The sequence below is a fragment of the Panthera leo genome, chromosome B1 (genome assembly GCF_018350215.1).
Source record: "Panthera leo isolate Ple1 chromosome B1, P.leo_Ple1_pat1.1, whole genome shotgun sequence".
Lineage (NCBI taxonomy): Eukaryota > Metazoa > Chordata > Mammalia > Carnivora > Felidae > Panthera > Panthera leo.
The window spans coordinates 169,602,818-169,622,686 of NC_056682.1; the positions used below are offsets into that span (position 1 = coordinate 169,602,818).

Here is a 19,869-nt window from a genome sequence, read left to right on the forward strand (position 1 = left end):
AGCTTCAACCTCAAAAGATTAGTGCAACGGTTAATGAAATACACAGTAACCAACTCTGTATTGGACCAGATGAGTAAAAACCCTGGCTAGCTGTATCCACATTGGGAAGCAGGTGTACACTGCATGGCATTCCTGCTTGCTTGCAGAGCTAGGAGTGAATCTGTGAGTAAAACTGGGCATTATATTATTAATTAAAAACTGGCAAAACATTAGTTTGCAGTACCTTGATTTTAAAAAACATCACTGAGTGCTGATGTTACAACTTGAGTCAAAGAAGTCAAGATACATATCTTCTGTGAGTGGTTCATTGATCATATTATTGACCCAAATCCATCTTAGAGTAAGTATGACTTGAAAGTTTTCAGTGAATTGTGCTGAGCCTAAAAATTCTCCCCAAATCATAGCATCTGTTCTGTATTTACAAACTGAAATAACTACGGATGTCAAATGAAAGAAGATTCTATTTCCTTTAGAAAATAAGTCTTTTTTTATTTAAATGTTTACATCAAAAATCTCTTCAAACTTTAAAGCTTTTGATTTCCTTGTCCCGGGGTAGCTAATGTGTAATCGTTGCCATCTCTCCCACCCAGTGCCCTGCCAGACCGTTCTGGATTATTTGAAGACTGTGCTGCAGCATCACAACCAGCTCCTGATCCCCCAGCCAGCCGACCAGCCCGCCGAGGTAGGTTCCTAGGGAAAAAGGTAGACATCATTCTGTCTGAAGTTTCCTTCAGGCCAAGCTTCTCAATAGCTTCCACGGATGCGCCAGAACAGATGGCCAGCAAGACACATTTTTGACTCTCTGAGGTCTGTGGTGCTTATTACCTATGAGTCCATGTACTTTGGAGGAAGATCATACGTGTACTTGACTCACCAAGATTCAACGCTGTACTCTTGAGAGGGGGCGGTAAAGAAATGCCAGTTTAAATGGCATAGGCAAGTCTTTTGGCATTCTTGCGGCACAGGGGCTGAAATGGGAAACACCAGCCTGCCCTTCTCTGGCAGAGCCAGTATTCCAAAAAACCCCTTGCTCTAAGGCACCTCCCACACTTCTTGATTTTTAGATGGGTGTTCACCAGACCCTGGGCTCTGAAACATGAGCATTTCTTCCTCTGGACCTTGGTAGGAGCAACCACCGCCCCTTCCAAAGTGTAGGAGAAAGGGTCTGTTCTGCTGGTAATGGTATGTCAGTTTAAACATGGTACATTTTTACAAGATTTTCAAGGCTCGGTTTTGAAATATGTTGTTTTAATCATACAGACTTTAGAACCTAAATCCAGTGGAAGTAACAACAGCACCGTATGGTGCTGAGGTTAGAAATGTCCTAGATTGATAGCAGTATGTCAGCTCTTTTTACGTAGTTTGCTTCTTTTGGCAAGGTGAATTGTTCACTGGTGACAGCAGGCTGTGGACCTTCTCATCTCGTCTTCACACATCCTTCCATACTGTCTGTGTCTAGTTGAAATCATCTTGAAATTCCTTTCTCAAGGGGCGCCTGGGTGGCTCAGTCAGTTAAGTGTCTGACTTTGGCTCAGGTTATGATCTCATGGTTCGTGAGTTTGAGCCCCACATCGGGCTCTGTGCTGACAGCTCAGAGCCTGGATTCTGCTTCAAATTCTCTGTCTCCCCCTCCCCCACTCACTCACTCTCTCTCTCTCTCTCAAAAATAAATATTAAAAAATTAAAAAATTCTATCCTTGTGCTATCCACTTCATAGATCCAGCCTCACACCTGCCATTCCCACCCTGACCCCGTGCCTCGCTGCTGAAGATAGACAAGAAAACACCACTCCCCACTTTTCTGCACATAAAATAGACCAGAGAATGAAAAGACACGGAAACTCACCTGTGGCATGAGACATGTTTGGCAGTCACTCCCTTTCCCTGAAGTTTGGAGGAGCTACTTCAGAGTGTCTGCCCCTTTCCTCCAGTGCCCCGTCCCTGGGGCCATCACCCTCCCTCTCTTGAATTCTGCAAAAAAGTAAGCGATACCAAGTTGAAGTCAATCCGGTGAATTCTGCTGCACTGATTCCTACCTTCTGGCACACCTGGTGCCCCCAGGAAGCCATGCCTCTGCCCCTTGTTGGGGCTACCCATCCACGCCTGTTCTTTCATCCATGCTCCCCTCCCCCTTCTGGGGCTTTGTGCCATCAGTTATTCCTTGTCTTGTGCACCGATTTACCGGGTCACTCCTCTGAGTATCAAACACCATGAAACTAGGCCTTCCCTTGATGCTCCCACACTCCCTCCATTACCATCTTTTCTTTCTCTTTCCATCACGCACTGCAGTCTCTGTCCACCCTTCCACTGTGCACCACCATGCATCAGGCTCCTTGAAGGTTGGGCCATGTCTCCAGTGCCTGTCATTGAAGGCACTTGCAGAATGGCCACCTCATTTCTTTAGAGATTAAACACTTGAAAGACTGGTCTGTATTTGTTACTCCATTCTTGGTTTCCAACTTGCTCTTTTGCCCCCAAGAATCTGGCTGCACCTTGACTACTTACCAGAGTCCTCTGCAAGTGGCCCTGGGGACATTCCCAGTGCCAGTGCAGGGGCCCTTTTTCCAGCTTCCATTATCCCCAGGACCTCACCTTTCTGCTCCATGCTCTTTCTCTTGGACTCAGTGTCAGGACTGTCTTCTCCTTCCTTGTCCTTTTCCATCCACCATTTCCCCAGAGTGTCACCTTTCATCTCCCTCTCTCACCATCCACTGCCCTTCTCCAGTCAGTTATGTTCTCTCTCTGAACACCAGCTACATGCAGGTTAACAAGTCCCAAATCTAGATCTGGGCCACCAGTCCCCAACTCCCAGCCACTGTGTCCAACTGCTGACCACCAGTGGAATGCTCTTGCACCCTCAAACTCATGGCATAGCCTCTGAATGCCCATCCCTACCCCTGTTTTCTCTGCAGTAAAGGCAGCAACAACCCCAGGCAGAAATTTCTCAGGCATTACTGATTCCTTCCTCATTCCTGACATCTGCTTGTTCCACAGCTACATTGAGTAGTGTCTCTTTTCTCTACCTCTCTCCCCACACTTTTTACCTGGACTATGCAACATATTCTTCTCCTTTCTCCACACTAGGAAGTTAGTTTTCTAAACCAGTACTTATTCCAGAATAAATGTCACATGCTTGAAATCCTTTGTTTACTCCCTAGAATAGGGTCCACATTTCCCAACTTGACATTTCTGTTATACAGAAAAACACTTCTAAAAAGCCCACTTCCTCCAAGAAGTTCTCCCTGATTACCATACCCTCTCTGTGCTCCCAGAGCACATTGTTCCTAAGAGTAATTCAGAAGTTACTTAAATGTTAAGTAATATGTCTTCCATTTGTTTGAGTCTGTGAATGCATTAAATGAATGCTTTTTATTTTGGTTTTTTCAAAGTGATTTATAGATGAGAGTTTAATAACCTCTTGGTGGCTAATTGAAGAGACTATGCAATCAGAATTTATGAAAACATAAAAAAGGGACATATCTACATTTCCTCTGGATAGGAATATTCAAACTTTTTTATTACTCATCATCGCCATTATTATGCTGTTTTTACTGTCATTTCAGGCATGTGGGCATTTTCTCAGTATTATTGATCACATTTTATTTCTATTAACTATGGTAAAGCAGTATGGTAAATCTCAGGGTTCCTGGGTGGCTCAGTTGGTTAAGCATCTGACTTCGGCTCAGGTCATGATCTCACGGTCCCTGGGTCCGAGCCCCGCCTCGGGCTCTGTGCTAACAGCCCAGAGCCTGGAACCTGCTTCAGATTCTGTGTCTCCCTCTTTCTCTGCCCCTCCTCTGCTCACATTCTCTCTCTCAAAAATAAATAAACATTTAAAAAAAATAAAACAGTATGGTAAATCTCATCCTTAAAACAGGGAGCATCTGAGTTGTTTGGGGCTATAAATTACTTTCTTCCTGCTTTTCCTTTTTTTTTTTTTTTTTTTTAAGAAAATTACCTCCAAATGGTATTTCTACACTTATGGAGAGCTTCATTTTTTGGAGAGCTGTTGAGCTCTTCTGTACGAGTGGATTCTTTTTAAGGATTTGAGAAAGTTCATTCCTTGGTTTCTGAGCTCCCTCATCTCCAGCACCTCTCATCTTGAAACAGACTCAACCCTGGCCTTAGGGGTGGGCTCTGAATTCAAGGACCAGGTTCCTAGTTCCACCTTTTGTCTTGTGAGACCTTGGAAAAGGATTTAACATCCTTGGCAAAACAGTTACAGGAACCCTGTCTTGCCCAATGAGCTCAGACACCCAAGGGAAAGCTGTTTTTATTTATTTATTTATTTATTTATTTATTTTAAAAAATTTTTTTAACGTTTATTTATTTTTGAGACAGAAGACAGAGCATGAATGGGGGAGGGTCAGAGAGAGAGGGAGACACAGAATCCAAAGCCGGCTCCAGGCTCTGAGCCGTCAGCACAGAGTCCAACGTGGGGCTCGAACCCATGAACTGCGAGATCATGACCTGAGCCGAAGTCAGACGCCCAACCGACTGAGCCACCCAGGTGCCCCGGGAAAGCTGTTTTTAAAACTTGCACAGTATTAGAGGCTCCTGAGTGGCTCAGTTGGCTAAGTGTCCGACTTTGGTTCAGGTCATGATCTCGTGGTTCATGAGTTCGAGCCCCACATCAGACTCTGTGCTGACAGCTCAGAGCCTGGAGCCTGCTTCAGATTCTGTGTCTCCCTCTCTCTCTGCCCCTTCCCTGCTCTCACTCTGTTACTCTCTCTTTCTCTCAAAAGTAAACAAACATTAAAAATATTTTTTAATAAACTTGCACAACATTAAATAAGTAACAGGTTTAACAACCCACTGCTCAGTCTCCTTTTCTGAGGCTGACAGGTGTACTTACAAGGACCATCACTGAAAGGATGATCTTAAATTAAGGATTGGCAGAAGCCCTCTGACCCTAGTACCAGCTTTTAATGGCCCCTTGTCTTTGTTGCTCTCCTTAAAGATCTTTCACTCTGCCCATTTCTATTCATCAGAAGCTCTTCAAATGTCCCAGTGCCGCAGCAGTAAAAAGAGAGAGAGAGAAAACAAGAAAGAACTCTTCATTGTAGCCACCATTCTTGAGCGTGTGCTTCATAGCAGCCACACTAGCATCTACTGCATCAGTCATTGTACAGATACTCACTGCACCTACTGTGTGTCGGGCACTGTTCTCAGCCCTGAGAATAAGGCACTGAGTAAAGCACAGACTAAAAACCCCAGCCCTCGTGGGCTTATCTTCAGGTGGGGAGATGGGTGGTTTCCCCACCACAAACCTGCAAGCGGGGATCATTATCCTTAGTTTGACAGACAGAGCTGAAGCTTCCATGTCGGTCACCTGTCTGAGGCTTGCCCCAGAGCCCGGCTCTGCCAGGGTACTGGCAGCACCACGTGTGAGCAGCGAAGGGGCCAAGGCCACAGAGTGCATGGGGCTAGCCTCAGTCTGTGCATCGCTGATTGTGTAAGTGGTGGCAGTTATCAGTAATGTTCTTCCACAGAAATACTTTTTGACACAATCTGTGGTCTGAGGCAACCAGCCCTGGATTCCACATTCCTCGGGCCCCACCCTGTTGTCCTGAGAGCTCCACTAATCACAACCCTGGCAAACCCTTTCCTCCCTGTGCATGGGAAGCAGGAGAATTCTCTTCCCTTGCGATCTATCTCCTCCTCCATGCCGTGACCCTCTCTCTGTTCCTTGTCTTTGTGAAGGACACTGCCATTTCACCTGGGAATCACCTTGACTCTTCAGTCCCCCACACCCTGGCTCACTGGAATGGTTGCCTGCCCTCTTGGATTCTGTATCTTTCCTCCTTGCTTCTCTGTGCTACCGCAGACTCCCATCATCCCTCCATCTCTCACCCCGGGCTGTGAGAGAGCAGCCTGGGCTGAGGGGACCCTTTTTGAACCTCTGGACTCTTGCCCATCTGTGATCATTTACAGCACCAGAGCCAAGTCTTGGTTCGTGCTCCCCTATACTCAAGTCTTAAACCCACGATAATTTAGTTCTTCCCATTTTATAAACAGGGAAACTTTGGTGCAACCAGTTGAAGTCACGTGCTCAAGAAACACAAATAACACCTGGAACCAAGATTCAGTTCAGACTGCAGCTGGTCTAAATTCAGAGTATAAACCGTGTGCCTCAGCTGCCTCCCTTATAACAAGGAACCTGAGCCACACTCCTTCTCGTTCAAGGAAGTGTGACCAGTGTGGTGATGACTTTCCCCGGGTGTGATTCCATGCAGCTTTAGGGGACAGTCTTGTCTGCGCCTGTCCTCCTGGGTCCTGTGCCATTTGCCCTTCTCAGTGCTTAACTAACAGCAGTTTTTGAAATAAAACCCTATCAGACCCAAACAGTGCCAAATTTATAACCTGTAGTAAATTTGCAGAGTTGTAAAACTGAATGAGTTTTTCTTTATTTTGTACACCTTAATTACTAGGGAAGGAGTACATTAAAACTAAGATCATGGGTTAATTAATTTGTCCTGGACTGTAGAATTTTATGGACAACCAGAACTAAAGTAATGGTTGTGTAGGTGGAATTGACTAAACATGGCTTATAAATGTTACAGAAATTCCTGTAATTAGTCCCACTGCAGCTATTGAGCCTGGGAATTTTATAGCAGACATAAATTAAGAAGATGAAAAGGAAGAAAAATTTTGAGTTGACATAGTGGCATTTGCAGAAGCTATAATTTGAGGAAACCTGGTTTGCGTTACTGATTTTTTTTTTCTTTAGTTTTCACAATTCTCCCTTTTTTAAATTCACTTTTTAATGTCATTTCCACTGTTATGCAGTGGCTATCAGGTGTTAGGCGAATTAAGCACAAGTAATAAATACCTTATGAAAATAGACCACCAGCATCATTTCTAAAAATACTTAACCGCCAACCAAAGGATGAAGAGACCTGTTTGATCACACTCTTCAAAGTCATTTTTGCATATTTTAATAGATTGAAAAGGAAAGTTACGGGTTATATTTAAATACTGTTCACTGTCATTGGATCTTGACACATTTTAACCTACCTGTTAAAATGCAAGTTATAAATAGCTCCTCTTTCAAAGGTGTTCATTATACCTCATTGGCTCTTGTTATAGAAAATGCAAATGTAATTTGAAAAGTGCCCGTTCTCAGTGTGAGCAATTACCTGTGCTCTTCAGTACCTGGTTCATTGTCAGCAGAGCCACTTGGTTAAAAAGCATGTTTGCCTTTGAAATGGAGATCGCCTTGGCTGGCTGGCTGGCTGGCTGGCTGGCTGGCTGGCTGGCTAAGTTAAGGTAATGAGAAAATACTTCGCTTTTCCAGGGAAGCAAGCAGCTGTTGAACAACTATCCTGTCTACATAACGAGCAAACAGTGGGACGAGGCGGTAAATTCTTCAAAGAAAGATGGGAGACGGCTCCTTCGATACCTCATCAGATTTGTTTTCACAACCGATGAGCTTAAGTACTCATGCGGCCTTGGGAAAAGGAAAAGGTCAGTGCAGTCAGGAGAGACAGGTCCTGAAAGACGCCCTCTGGATCCAGTTAAAGTAACATGCCTCCGAGGTACTGCATCCTTCCGCTCAGTGTCACCATCTGTGATCTCATTTCACTGCATTGGCTGTGGCTCCCCCGTGCAAGTGTTCAGCCTTTACTGTATTTTGGTTTTTTCCGCTGAGACCTTTCTAGGCTTCATGTGGCCCATCTACTTGGTATCGAGAAGTTCTTTAAAACACCTTCGTTTGCTTTAGCCTTGGCGTTCTCACTTAGTGGCACATAAGCATTGCATAGCACCTCATGTTTCACGCTTTAAATCTAGAGTTTCTTTGCTGCCACAGAAGGCCACCTCCAGCAAAACTGGAGCATTGGGAAATGCACGGAGAAAGGGAGGACGTGGAATTTGCCAAAAATTAGTAAAATGATATATCCCATTTCCATTTGCAGCTTGTGCCTCCCACCACCCGCCAGCTACCTCCTCAAGAGTACTTGCACCTAACTCCTTATTAAATTTATTTAGAATTAATTTCCCTTAAAATCGGGGTGCCTAAAGTATTCCTGGCCCCATCAAACTTTATTTTGTTAGCATTTTTGAAGTTTCTATATTAAAAATACTACTTAGATGCTACCGTTTCCTCAGTATTAACAATTGATTACTTTGCAGCTGATCTACACTGTGGTAGGCCAGGCAGAGGGTGAGAAGGAGGAATCAAGAGCTACACAGTTGATTCAGCAGGTGCAAATAAACACAGATTTAGACAAGTAGAAACATTATAGCGCCACCAGGAACACTGTTCACACATGACAAATTCACATCAAAAGGCTCAAACATTAACCTTTATAATTCACTAGTAATTTTATTGGTTGGAAAAGCTTATTAATAACTTACTTGAGACAGGGATCAAAATATTTCCTGGCGAAGAAATCACAGTGAAGAAACATCATTACTGATGAGGCCTTGTTTTCAGAAAGGACACTCCAGCATTCCCTCCTGGGATGCCCACAGTATTCTGCAAGATCAGGTGCCTAAGACATGTGTAGATTTTGTTAGCAGCTGTAATTCCTCAGTGCCTCCCCCCAGCCCCCAGGCTTCCGATTTAGCACGTCTGGAGTAGGAGTGAGAGAGGCATGCATTGCTGGTGATTCTGGTTCAGGTGGCCCATCCTTGAGAAAACCACCAGGAGAGAAAACCACCAGGAATGAAAACCCCAGTGTTCCCTAGGCATGGGTGAGCCAGAGCACCGCCTGTTGGCCAGTCTGAAAATTCCACCTACTCAGTGGGTGATGGAAATTTCCAGGGTGTTAGCAGACTAAGCCAGAGTTTCCTTTATTTCTCAACATCATTAGAGCTGACAGCGTTACTCACCAAGAGTGACAGAGGCATTTGTGAGATTGGGGCGCTCCTGGGAACACTGTACTCCAAGAAGTTGCCCTGGGGCTTATAAGGGGAGTCAGGACAAGAGGCCTCACAATTGTATCCCTTTCCAGAAATTCTTACTAAATGGTTTACATTTTAACCAGCAAGTCAGTGAAACTGGGGGATTAACATGCATCCCAAAGCACAGTGCTGCTGCCCTGAGCATGTTGCCTGACCCACCGTGACACTGACAAAGTCCAGGTTGGCTGACCAGAATCTACATTCTCCAGCTCGTGCCTCACCTTGGGACACAGCCACAGGCTTCCACCCGCCCATGGGTGGAGAATACACAGGCAGAACGTGGTGACTGTTTGTGTCAGGGGCAGCCAATTAGAGCGTTTATATGCTTGTCCCAAAGGCTGAAATCCTAAGGCCTTCCTGTGACCCAGATGGCATCCCTTTCATAAAGGTTTAGACCTGGTGATTCCCAAGGTGGACATCCCTGTTGTGAGCAAGATTAGAACAGCCAAGGAAACCTCAGACCATTGGACTCTTTGAAAACAGGGTGCTTTCTGAAATGGAACCAAACTCCAGGTTGACCCTTCCTGAAGGTGGTCTGACCTTAGAGGGAAGAGGGCCTGTGAAGATGCTTCCTATCTGTGTAACAGAGTGAACTCTGCATTTAGTTTTTAATAGTCTTTACCACAATATTAGAGAAAGTCCTGTGTCAGCAACAGACACTAAGGAGAAGGTGGAGGTTGAGAGGTGTCATAGAGCGGGCACATTCTCAGAGTTGCAAGGTCACAGTGTCCTCATTCCTTAGCTTTTAAATTCTCCTGCTGATAGGAGTGAAGAGTCTGGACAGAGACGACGGGAAACTACAACAGTTATTGAATACTTACTAAATACCATAGGGGTGTGAGGGGGACAGAAGAGGATCAGGGAGTTAGCCTTCAGTGTTTCCCAGGCTTGCACCCAAGGATAAGCCATCTGATTCTGGCAGTTTTGGAGGATGAGTTCCTGAATAAGCATTGTTATTTCCCTTGAGGAAGGTAACCAAGGCTGGGACTCTGGTGAGATGAGCGAGGTTCTCACCCCAGGAACAAAATTGAAGGGAATGCCAGTGAACTCAGTGATGCCCCTGCTTCTCGGCTGAGCTAGACTCTATCTACTAAGATGAGCATAGTTCAGTTCTTGAGATTTTTGAGGTCCAAGTACTTGAAAAGCATCAGCATCTCCTAAAGGCAGATAGGGCCAGAATTGCATGCAGTAATTTTAGACAAATCCAGTCCTACAACCAGACCTGTTTTGTAGAGGGAGCATTTGTTGGAGAGGAAACTGTGTAAATAATAGTCACATTGGACTTAGAATCAGCTATGCAAAAATAACACAGTTTGACTTAGAACTTTTTTCAAAATGCTCACTTCAGTTTATAAGGGCTCACATTAAAATAGCCAGGTAGGAGTTATGCCTGTGGCCTGACCCCCTGAGAAAACAGGAAGAATAGGTCATTTGGAAGCCGAGTTTATTTTATGGGAGCCTTGGCTACTTTCTATATACATACCCTTCTAGGCATGCTGATTGCCTTCTGGTGAAATTAAGTATTTAGAAGAAATCTGATGTGAGAAATAATTTGTCAGTACATGTATGGACATTCTAATGAGAGAAATAAGCATAACCTATGATACATGTTGAGAATGTGAAAATCTGTTCTGAGCTACAATTTGGGCAGTTTCTCAGTCACTGAGATTTTGTTAATCCTGTTGCACTTAATCTGCAGATTAGTGGCAGCTTAAAGAATACCATGCCAATAATATTTGCTGTGTTTCCGGAAATAGTTAACATTGTAAAAATGTGAGCAGATGCCACCATAGGTTTGAAATGTACTTCATAACTCTTACCAAGTGTGGTGTATCTTGTACATCTTACAGATCACATTTACCTTTCATTTCGATAGGAGATGTTCCTTAGGATTTTTACTTTTGCACATGAGTAGAAAACTTACATGTAGTGAGTTGAGTCTAAGGAGTGACATCATCATAGCATTACATTGGATTTCCCATAAAGATTTCTTGTAGAGCTTCTGTAAATGTTTAAGCAGCCTGTCTTTCATTTTCTGCAAAAACCAGTTGTTTCTCTCTCTCTCTCTTTATTGTTGTGTTTATTCCCACAGAATTCATTAGGATGCACTGTACCTCCAACCCCGACTGGTGGATGCCCTCTGAGGAACAAATAAACAAAGTGTTCAGCGACGCTGTGGGTCATGCCCGGCAGGGGCGGGCAGTAGGGACTTTCCTGCACAACGGTGGCTCGTTTTATGAAGGGATCGATCACCAGGCTTCCCAGGATGAGGTCTTCAATAAAAATTCCCAGGATGGGTCTGGGGATTAGTGGACAAAATCTTTACACTGTAGTAGCTGGTCCTCCGAAGAGTTCCAGTTGTCAATGTCTTGTTATCATCACCTGAGAGTCCAAAGCATGTCCTCCTGTCAGACTTTCCACATCCCTAACCTTAACTCTCTTGACCTACTGCCACACTTCCCAAATAGAAATCCATTTTAGGGTTATTTGGGAAGTCTCTGGAGCCTGCAACAGACTTTCGGGATATTATAGAAAGAAACAAACGAGATTTGGAATGATTACTAGCTAGACAGTGGAGGTAAAAAGAACAGGTGAGCTCCTGGTCAGCTGTCTGAAATCTTCAAGTAAGTGCTGCTTCCTGAACAGAGCTGGTCCTCACAGAAGATTGAGTTAGAGTCCCTGCCCATGAGAGGAGGTAGAGACATGGAGTTATTTTGAGGGACAATGAACAAACATTCTCTTACTTTAATTCAAATTAGTTGTCTATAGTTTACAAAGACTTGAATTCATACTTCTCAGCGAAGACCTAGGTTAGGTGACATTGTATGCTGTTTCTACCTTGATAAAGCCTATATTAAAAACAAGCCAGAGAAAAGGCACTGCCAGACAGTGATTAACTGGAAATCAGCTGGGTTCTTTTTCAGTTATTTTAACCCCCTAAAATTCTACCATGTTGATTGGAAAGGCACTACATGATCTCTGGGGTTTACAAACAGCAAGCTTTCTTTTTATGTCAGTCAAGAAACCTCCAGGATCCAAAACCCCTTCAAATGCTTAATTTTGTAGGTTCATAGACCCACAGTTTCCACGGCCTTAACTCAGGTTCTGTTGACACATTGCCAGAGTGATGGGCTGAGCGATGAGAATTTCAATCAATTAGTTGTTTGGTGCACTGAAGAGCAAACAAGTGGTGTGACTGATGGGACTCACTGAATTGACCAGATGTTCTGGAATTGTATACACACAGCTTCGAGGCCGTTCTGACAGCTATGCAATAGGCTTGTCTGTAATTTCTCTGAAAGGTGAGGGTCTCTCTGTGCTGAGTTGATCTTTACAGTTTGCACCAAACTTTTGTTACTTGTTGTCACCGATGAAAATGTTTCATCCCAATGTTTTGTGCCTCCTTCCCGCTCAGTGTTCCCTTGAGCGACAAGCTCTGGCTAAGTTAACACTAAAGCACTCCCACTTGTGTTCCCCTGTTTAATTTGTTGAGCTCCTTCTGGGAAATTAGTACTGTCTTTGAGAGCATTCCTTACCTATAAATACTGTGGAGGTGCTAGAATCTTTCTGAGGGCTTCCTATTTGGATGGCAGGAGAGGCTTCCTCCATCACACAGATCCGATGGTTACATTCTTTGTAGAGTATAGGGCTACATGGGCAGAAGTTACTGCAGGTTATTAACACTCTACAAACATGACTAAGGGCTTTGAAAATGGGTTGGAAATTCACTGAAAGTTTATGAGCATCCATTTATAAAGAGGAGGTTTTTGTGACCATTTTCTGTGAGACAGTAAGTTACCCTTTATGCTCAGTACTTAGCACCAGCTGTATGCACGGCCCTGGAAACGGTCCTTCTTTAGCTTTTGTTATGATTATTAGTTATATCCATTAAAAACTTTAGTGTTCATAGAGATGGTTCTTTGTCAGATCTGTTCAGTGGTGTGGGGAGAACTAATATTTCAATCCCGTTTTGGGCAAGTTAGCTAACATTTGTAAGTAAAAGAAATGATAAGGGCAAATGTGATGTTGGTTGGGAACCAGGTAACAACTGTTCTTTGGCCATCCACGGAAGAAAGAGACTTTTTGAAAAGTTTTTAGAGGTCTGAGAAGTCCACGCCTTACAAGATTCTTTGGTGAGAGGAAATCTTGGCCAGAAGAAAATTATTATCTGTATTTCCATCTTACCTTTGCTTTTTTGCATTAGGTTTCAGTTACCCTTAGTGCTGCGTTCAATGTCCTTTTTTTCCTTTAGCAATAATATTTGACTACTGCTTTAAAAAAAAACTTCCAACTCGTACGTTTTCTTGCAAGCTTCAGAATTCGGCATGTCTTCACATCTGCCCATCATGGTGGAGCTCTGTGTCATGCTGGTCTTGAGTGTGGGTGATGAGGAGAGGCTCTCTGCCCTCACTCTCTGTAGCCTTACGTGTTGACGTGTTTAAAGATCTAGGACTCGCACCACTGCTGTGAGAGAGCGTGACAGGAACTTTCTGTTTGGCTGTAATTATCATCACCCGAGAAGGCTACTGGGTAGCTCTGCTCCCAAGCTACATGGTTGCTCATAGCCTTTGCTCCACAGGCACACCTGGTCTCCCTCCCTTCCCACCATCCCAGGTGGATTATTTGTCTATCAGCTGTTTTCCAGTACTTCACGGATTCCAAAGTATTGGAACTACAGGTTGGCCATCTCTTACGCGCATGGGGAAACCAAGTCCCAGAAAGATGACTGGCTTACTCACATCACACAGCCAGTTGTAATGCTTCTCCAGGGCCTGGTACCTAAGAGTATGTGCCCCGGGTCAGGTGTCCCACTACATCCTTCACGCGCTAGCTGTGTTCCTTTAGCCAGATGCTGATGGTCACTTGGGCTGTGGCACAGCATCTGCTTGGATATTCTGCCATGTCCTCTCCTTCAAGTCTGGTCCATGCCACCATTTGAGCTTTAAGGCTGCTATGTTAACCTGCTTCATGGTGGTTGCCTGCATGGTCACCCGATTTGTAAATCAGGGCTTGCGAGCGATGTTCACTTATTTTTGTAAGACCAGTGTGGCCTCTATGGAGCCAGATTTTAAAAGCTCACCACCAAGAACTCACTGCTCTTTCTATTGATCTCTTTGAAGTCCTTAAGATGTTGCTTGTTTTCTTGAGTTGATTTTCTACATGTCAATTGGACCGATTGCTTTCATGGATAGAAACTTAGTCTCGTGTCAGCTTTTGGAACCCTCCTTGAGTCATTCTGTTGTTGGTGTAAAATGGATTGAGTGAAAACAGCTCAGGATGCAGCTATGCTCCACTTCCTTGATGACAGAAGGAGGTCACAGGGCTGGCCTGACAGGAAAGACTAAACTTGGCATTTTTATCAGTACTAGCTCTAGCCCCTAATCCCAGCTATCTGAGGAGTCCTCAACAGTGACAGTGTCTTAATGTGTCTTGTGTTTTCCCAAATTAAAATCCTGTGACAAAGAGTATATGCCTACTTTTCAAACTGACCTGGAGCCCCAGATGCAGTTCTGCTGGGCTCAGGATAACCTCAGTGATCCCTATCAGAGGATGTAGGCCCGGAACACATGGAGGGGAACACTGTCGTGTGAGCACTTTTACTAGAGGCACGTTTCTCACAGTGTCTTCAAGATGCGCTGTTCACAATCTCATGGTTTAACCCCCATGCTAAATGCTTTGAAGGAAATCTGTAAAGATTAAAGTTTGTACTTTTTACTTGAAAATATTACATCCAGCCCTTGACCCTGGGCATCTCTCTGTTACACCCCCAGTTTCCACCTCAGGGTTTAGGTTACTGTCACCATTTGTGTAAGGTTTCACCAGGAATGTAGGAGGGTAATGACAATGTCCGCAAAAAATTGCTGCCCTTTCCTTTGGTAACTGTTTCACAGCTGTAGAGCAAGTAAGTGAATTTATATTGTGGATCTTTCTTGGCTCTTCATCAGTTATAAATACATTGACTAAAAGATTTATCAGGATTATAGGGGTATAAAGTGTCACGATGTATTATTTGGTCTGACTACCCCACGTGTCAGATGTGGATAGAATGGTTTTTAAAGTCCAGTAGCTATTCCTGTAATATCCAGAGTCTAGACGATAATCCAAACTTGAGAATCCACAGGTTCAGGATTTCTCCATTTTCCTGCCACCTTTAATGTCTTGTCCTCCCTTCTGTTGCTCTCAGAAAATGGAGGGAGCGTCCTGCAAGATGAAACAGGCACTATTTTCAGAAAAGCAAACATACATTTGCTCTCATTTGGATTCTGTCAAACCCGTGCTCTAGAATCTAAACCCAATACCCATTCACTACCTCCTTCGTTTTTTTCTTAGATTTCAGTCATTTGTTAAGATCCCATTCTTGGGTAACTTTATTTTTAGGAAATACTTAAACGTAACTTTTCTCATTCAGTGCTATGTCTTTGACAGTGCAGATCTGTAATTTTTGACAACTCTTACATACCAATTTCTAGAAATATAATAGAGAATGATTTTGCACAGTCTTGCTGGTGTATGTTTAATGTGGCGACACTTGCCGTAGCTGCCTGGCAAAACATGTCAACTAGAACGCTTGAGTCAGAACTCTAATGTAAATGTGTCTAAACAGCGGTATGTATCGCTCTGGTATATTATTGTAAACACAGTGATGGCTTCTTTCAGTCATATAACGACTGAATGAAGATCTCTTCCCTTGGAATAACTTGGAATAATCTCTTGGAATAATAGAAAAATGTTACCCAGCTGATGGCCCTCTGCAAAGTTACTTGCATTGGCAGCCAATGGCATTGGGTCTTCTATTTAGTTTGTTTTTTTAGAGAGTGAAGGATTGATACCAGTGTGAAGTGCAAAAGTAACGACTTGTCAGTACGTGCCTCTTGGTGTGTAAAATTCAAAACCATAACTGATAATATCTATGCATTAGAGACCACTTTTACCCTCTACAGTGTATTCAGTTGCAAGAAGCATTGAGAGGACTGGACTCTGTCCAGGTCACCTAATGACCAGCTTGGTTAGTTTGGCTGTTGAACCACTAAATTACCAAATCTTTGTGGTAAAATGGCCACATTCATTTTCCTCGTGACCATCCATAGTTGGCTGATACAAGGTCTAGGTGTTTATGAATCACAATTCCCCAAATTGTAATGAAGATCTATCTGCTGAGGAGACTCATTAAAAAACCTGTTCGTTTTCAGAATAATTGCCGCAGTATAAATGGCCCCACGTGGGTCCTGGCCACATTGGAAAACTATTTAGGCTCATCCCAAACCACTAACAACAACAGCAGTAACTACAACTGATACTCATTGAGTTCTTGTGCACCAGGTACTCACTAAGCACTTTAATGCATTCTCTCCTTTTAACCCTCCTGACCATCCTCTGAGGCTGTAAGTTCCTGTTATTATCCCAGTGTATTGATAAGGACACTGTTCAAGGTACTCAGCTAATAAGAGGATCACTTTGGGCTTAGTAATAAGCAGGGTGACTACTTCAGTTTTCTCCAGTAGTCAAAGTAAAGTTCTCAGATCCCATCAACACTTTGGGATGGATTTTGTTTAATTTATGGCATCAAGGGAAAGATGATATTTGTGTTATTAAAAACCACCTTTAAAATACATTGATGCTTAAATAGGACCTTATAAACCATATATCCTCTGGTAACTGCCCAGGTTTCTGCATAAGACATGACTTACATAAGATTCCATGTTAAAGACTAGAAAAAATTTTTAAGTAGTGAATAAATTAAAATTGCTACTTTGTTCACATCTGCTTTGTAGATTTCCTGTACAAAAATGCAGGGATATAAAAGCAAAAATTTGAACTCAGTGAAGTGATACTCTTTGGGAACTCCTAAATGTTAGAAATGACACTGGGCATCAGTGAGCTAATGTTTCATTCACTTTTCACATTTGTTGTATTTGTAGCCTTAGATTGATGAGTCTGGTTTGGAAGAAAGGGATTTAATTTACGATTTCACTGTGAGAACTGTTGTGAAGATTTTGTAGGAAAATACAGTAATCTGTCAACTCTTTCCTGTAGTTATGGCTTTAACATCTCTTTGGCTGTGTTTAAGTTCAAGAGCCTGCCAAGGCCACGCGGGCCTGGCTTGTGTTTCTTGGGAACAGGGCATGCCAGACCGTGTGATGGGTCCTGAAACTGTCGAGGTCACTGGTCCAGCCTGCCCCTGCCCAGTGTAAGCACTGCCTCTGTGTCTCTCCTCTCTGGAACTTCATGTAGCAGCCTAACGCTGGGGCCAACTTGCCTTTACTCTATTTTCTATGATGAACACTTGTGGAGAAACTGTGACAGATCCATTGATCCTAATATTTTTATTGTTGGAGTCTTGTTGATTCTCTATGAATAATTTCTATTGGATTGTACTGTGTAGAATTAATACCCACTAGGGATATGTTAATAAAACTATAAATGCATAGTGTAATATAGACTAGCAAGAATTTTTTGTGAACAATTTATATAGAAAAGTAAGTTGTTTTTTAAGTGTTAGGCACATTTCTTTTAGGAACTTAAAATGTTATAAGAGTTTTTTAAACATTCAATATTTTTAATTATAAGAAACATTTGTTACTAGAGCCAATTATTTCAGGTGTTCTAATTGGAGTATTGATTTTATGACCTCATATACCTCTAGAATGCCACATGTTCTGTTGGAGATAAAATTGCACAATAAATGTCAAGTCTCTGTTAAGTGTTTCAACTTGCCTTTTGCGTCTTTCTCCCAATTCATTGAAGAACGTTTTCTGGGTGGTGGTGGTTTTTTGTTTTTTTTTTTTTTGTTTTTTTTTTTTTTTGAAAAGAACATTATGCCCCCTGAAGCTAAGGCTTTTCTGCCTGTCTTGGAATGCCAAGAAAATATTACATACTTAATACCCAAATACAAGATACTCAACTTATGTCAGAGAACAGACCAAAAATCATCCAGAAAAGTCATGCAATCTAGTGAATGAAAGAGACAACTAATGACGATCTAAGAGAGGCATGGAATCCAGGAGGACTTATGCCTGCTATTTTGTACATTTATACTTCAAGCACACTTGTTTCCTACTCAACAGAGCCATTCTACCAAGGAGGAGAAAATCCTACAGCTGTTACTCATGACCTTTAAAAATGAACAATGTTGATTGCTTATGGTTTTTGAACAGTGATCTGAATACAAAAACAAAATAGTTCTGGCTAAATAGGGTGGCATGGTTGTGGCTTCCCACTTTAGTTATTGCATAAAATATACATCAGGCATATCAACCATTATAGAATAATAAATTTGAATAAATGTTATTTCATAAATCAGACTAAGTAAAAGCTAAAAACACTTGTTTCATTTTAGGGGAAACATAAAGATGTGATTTTTTTTCACCACAAGATGCAACATTTCAACCAGTTTTGGATGAAGCAGTAATTTGATCCAAATAATCTGGGTTTGAATTGGAATACCAATTAAAATGGAATTTAAATTATTTCATTATTCTAAAGCATTAAAAGAGGATTATTAAGTAACGAGCTTAAAAATATGTAACCAAGGGGCACCTGGGTGGCTCAATTAAGTGTCCAACTTCAGCTCAGGTTATGGTCTCATGGTTCGTGAGTTTACCACGTCGGGGTCTGTGTTGACAGCTCAGGGCTTGGAGCCTGCCTCAGAATCTCTGTCTCCCTCTCTGCCCCTCTCCGACTCGCATTCGGTCTCCCTCTCTTTCTCTCCAAAATAAACATTAAAAATATGTAATCAAATATTCTCAAATATTTTGAATATTTACCCCAGACACATAGGGTAAAGCTTCAGATTTAAACACTTTAAAAAGTATTAGGAACAAATTCATCCAGGTTGCAAGATATGAGAGTCAAGAATTAATTGTATTTCTAAACACCAGCAAAAAACGACTTGAAAATGAATTTAAGAAAACAATTCTACTTACGATAATATTGGAAAGAATAATATACTGAAGAATAAATTTAACAAAATAAGTGCCAGACTTATACACTGAAAACTACAGAACATCAGTTGGAAGGAAGTTTAAAAGATCTAGATCATAATGATAATGGAGTGGAAGACTTAAGATGGCAATACTGGAAATGATCTACAGATTTAATGGAATTCCTATCCAAATCACAGAATTCTTTGCAGAAATTGACAAGCTGATCCTAAATTCATAGGGAAATGCAAGGAACCCAGGTAGCCAACATATATACATCCTTATATTTATGTTCAGTTGATTTTTAACAAAGAGCCAAGACAGTTCAATGGGGAAAGCCTAGTCTTTTTTTTTTTTTTTTTAACATTTTTATTTATTTTTGAGACAGAGAGAGACAGAGCATGAACAGGGGAGGGACAGAGAGAGAGGGAGACACAGAATCTGAAACAGGCTCCAGGCTCTGAGCTGTCAGCACAGAGCCCGACGCGGGGCTCGAACTCACGGACTGTGAGATCATGACCTGAGCCGAAGTCGGACACTCAACCGACCAAGCCACCCAGGCGCCCCAGCATAGTCTTTTCAACAAATGTTGCTGGGACCACATCATCTCCTCATCAAAAAGAGGGGTAACTGGCTCAGAGCACGTGACTCTTGATCTGGGGGTCATGAGTTTGAGCCCCATATTGGGGATAGAGACTACCTTAAAAAAAAGAAGAATGCTGTTGGACCCCTATGTCAACACCATATGCAAAAAAAATTAGTCAAATTGGATCATAGACCTAAATATAAAAGCTAAAATTATAGAACTATTAGAAGAAAACTATTAAATCTTCATGATCTTGGATTAGGGAATAGGATCTGTCCATATGTGAAACCCAAAAGCATAAGCAGCATCAAAAACAATTAACTGGACTTCATTACTTTTGTGCTTCAGAGAACACTATGAGGAATGAAAAGACAACCCACAGACTAGGAGAAAATACTTGCAAGTCATATGTGTGATAGACTCGTAGTCAGAATATATAGAACTTGTAACTCAATAA

The 19,869-nt window shown here is 42.4% G+C and overlaps 1 protein-coding gene and 1 long non-coding RNA gene across 4 annotated transcripts in view; one reads left to right on the forward strand and one right to left on the reverse strand.

Moving 5' to 3' along the window:
• Positions 1 to 17,607, forward strand: part of BEND4 (BEN domain containing 4) — a 38,491-nt gene extending 20,884 nt beyond the window's left edge. For 2 of the 3 annotated variants that reach the window (XM_042936491.1, XM_042936492.1), the window contains 3 exons: positions 591 to 682; positions 7,297 to 7,537; positions 10,999 to 17,607. In XM_042936491.1, the coding sequence (XP_042792425.1) occupies positions 591 to 682; positions 7,297 to 7,537; positions 10,999 to 11,216 (551 nt within the window). In that variant the 3' untranslated portion in view covers positions 11,217 to 17,607. The remainder of the gene's footprint in view (positions 1 to 590; positions 683 to 7,296; positions 7,538 to 10,998) is intronic. The other variant, XM_042936493.1, reaches the window with a different exon arrangement.
• On the reverse strand, positions 605 to 11,003 carry LOC122218281. The gene is made up of 4 exons (XR_006201967.1): positions 10,831 to 11,003; positions 8,358 to 8,494; positions 1,846 to 1,970; positions 605 to 690 (listed from the first exon to the last, which is right to left on the reverse strand). It is a non-coding gene; the product is annotated as an uncharacterized LOC122218281 (long non-coding RNA).
• Positions 17,608 to 19,869: the final 2,262 nt, after the last annotated feature.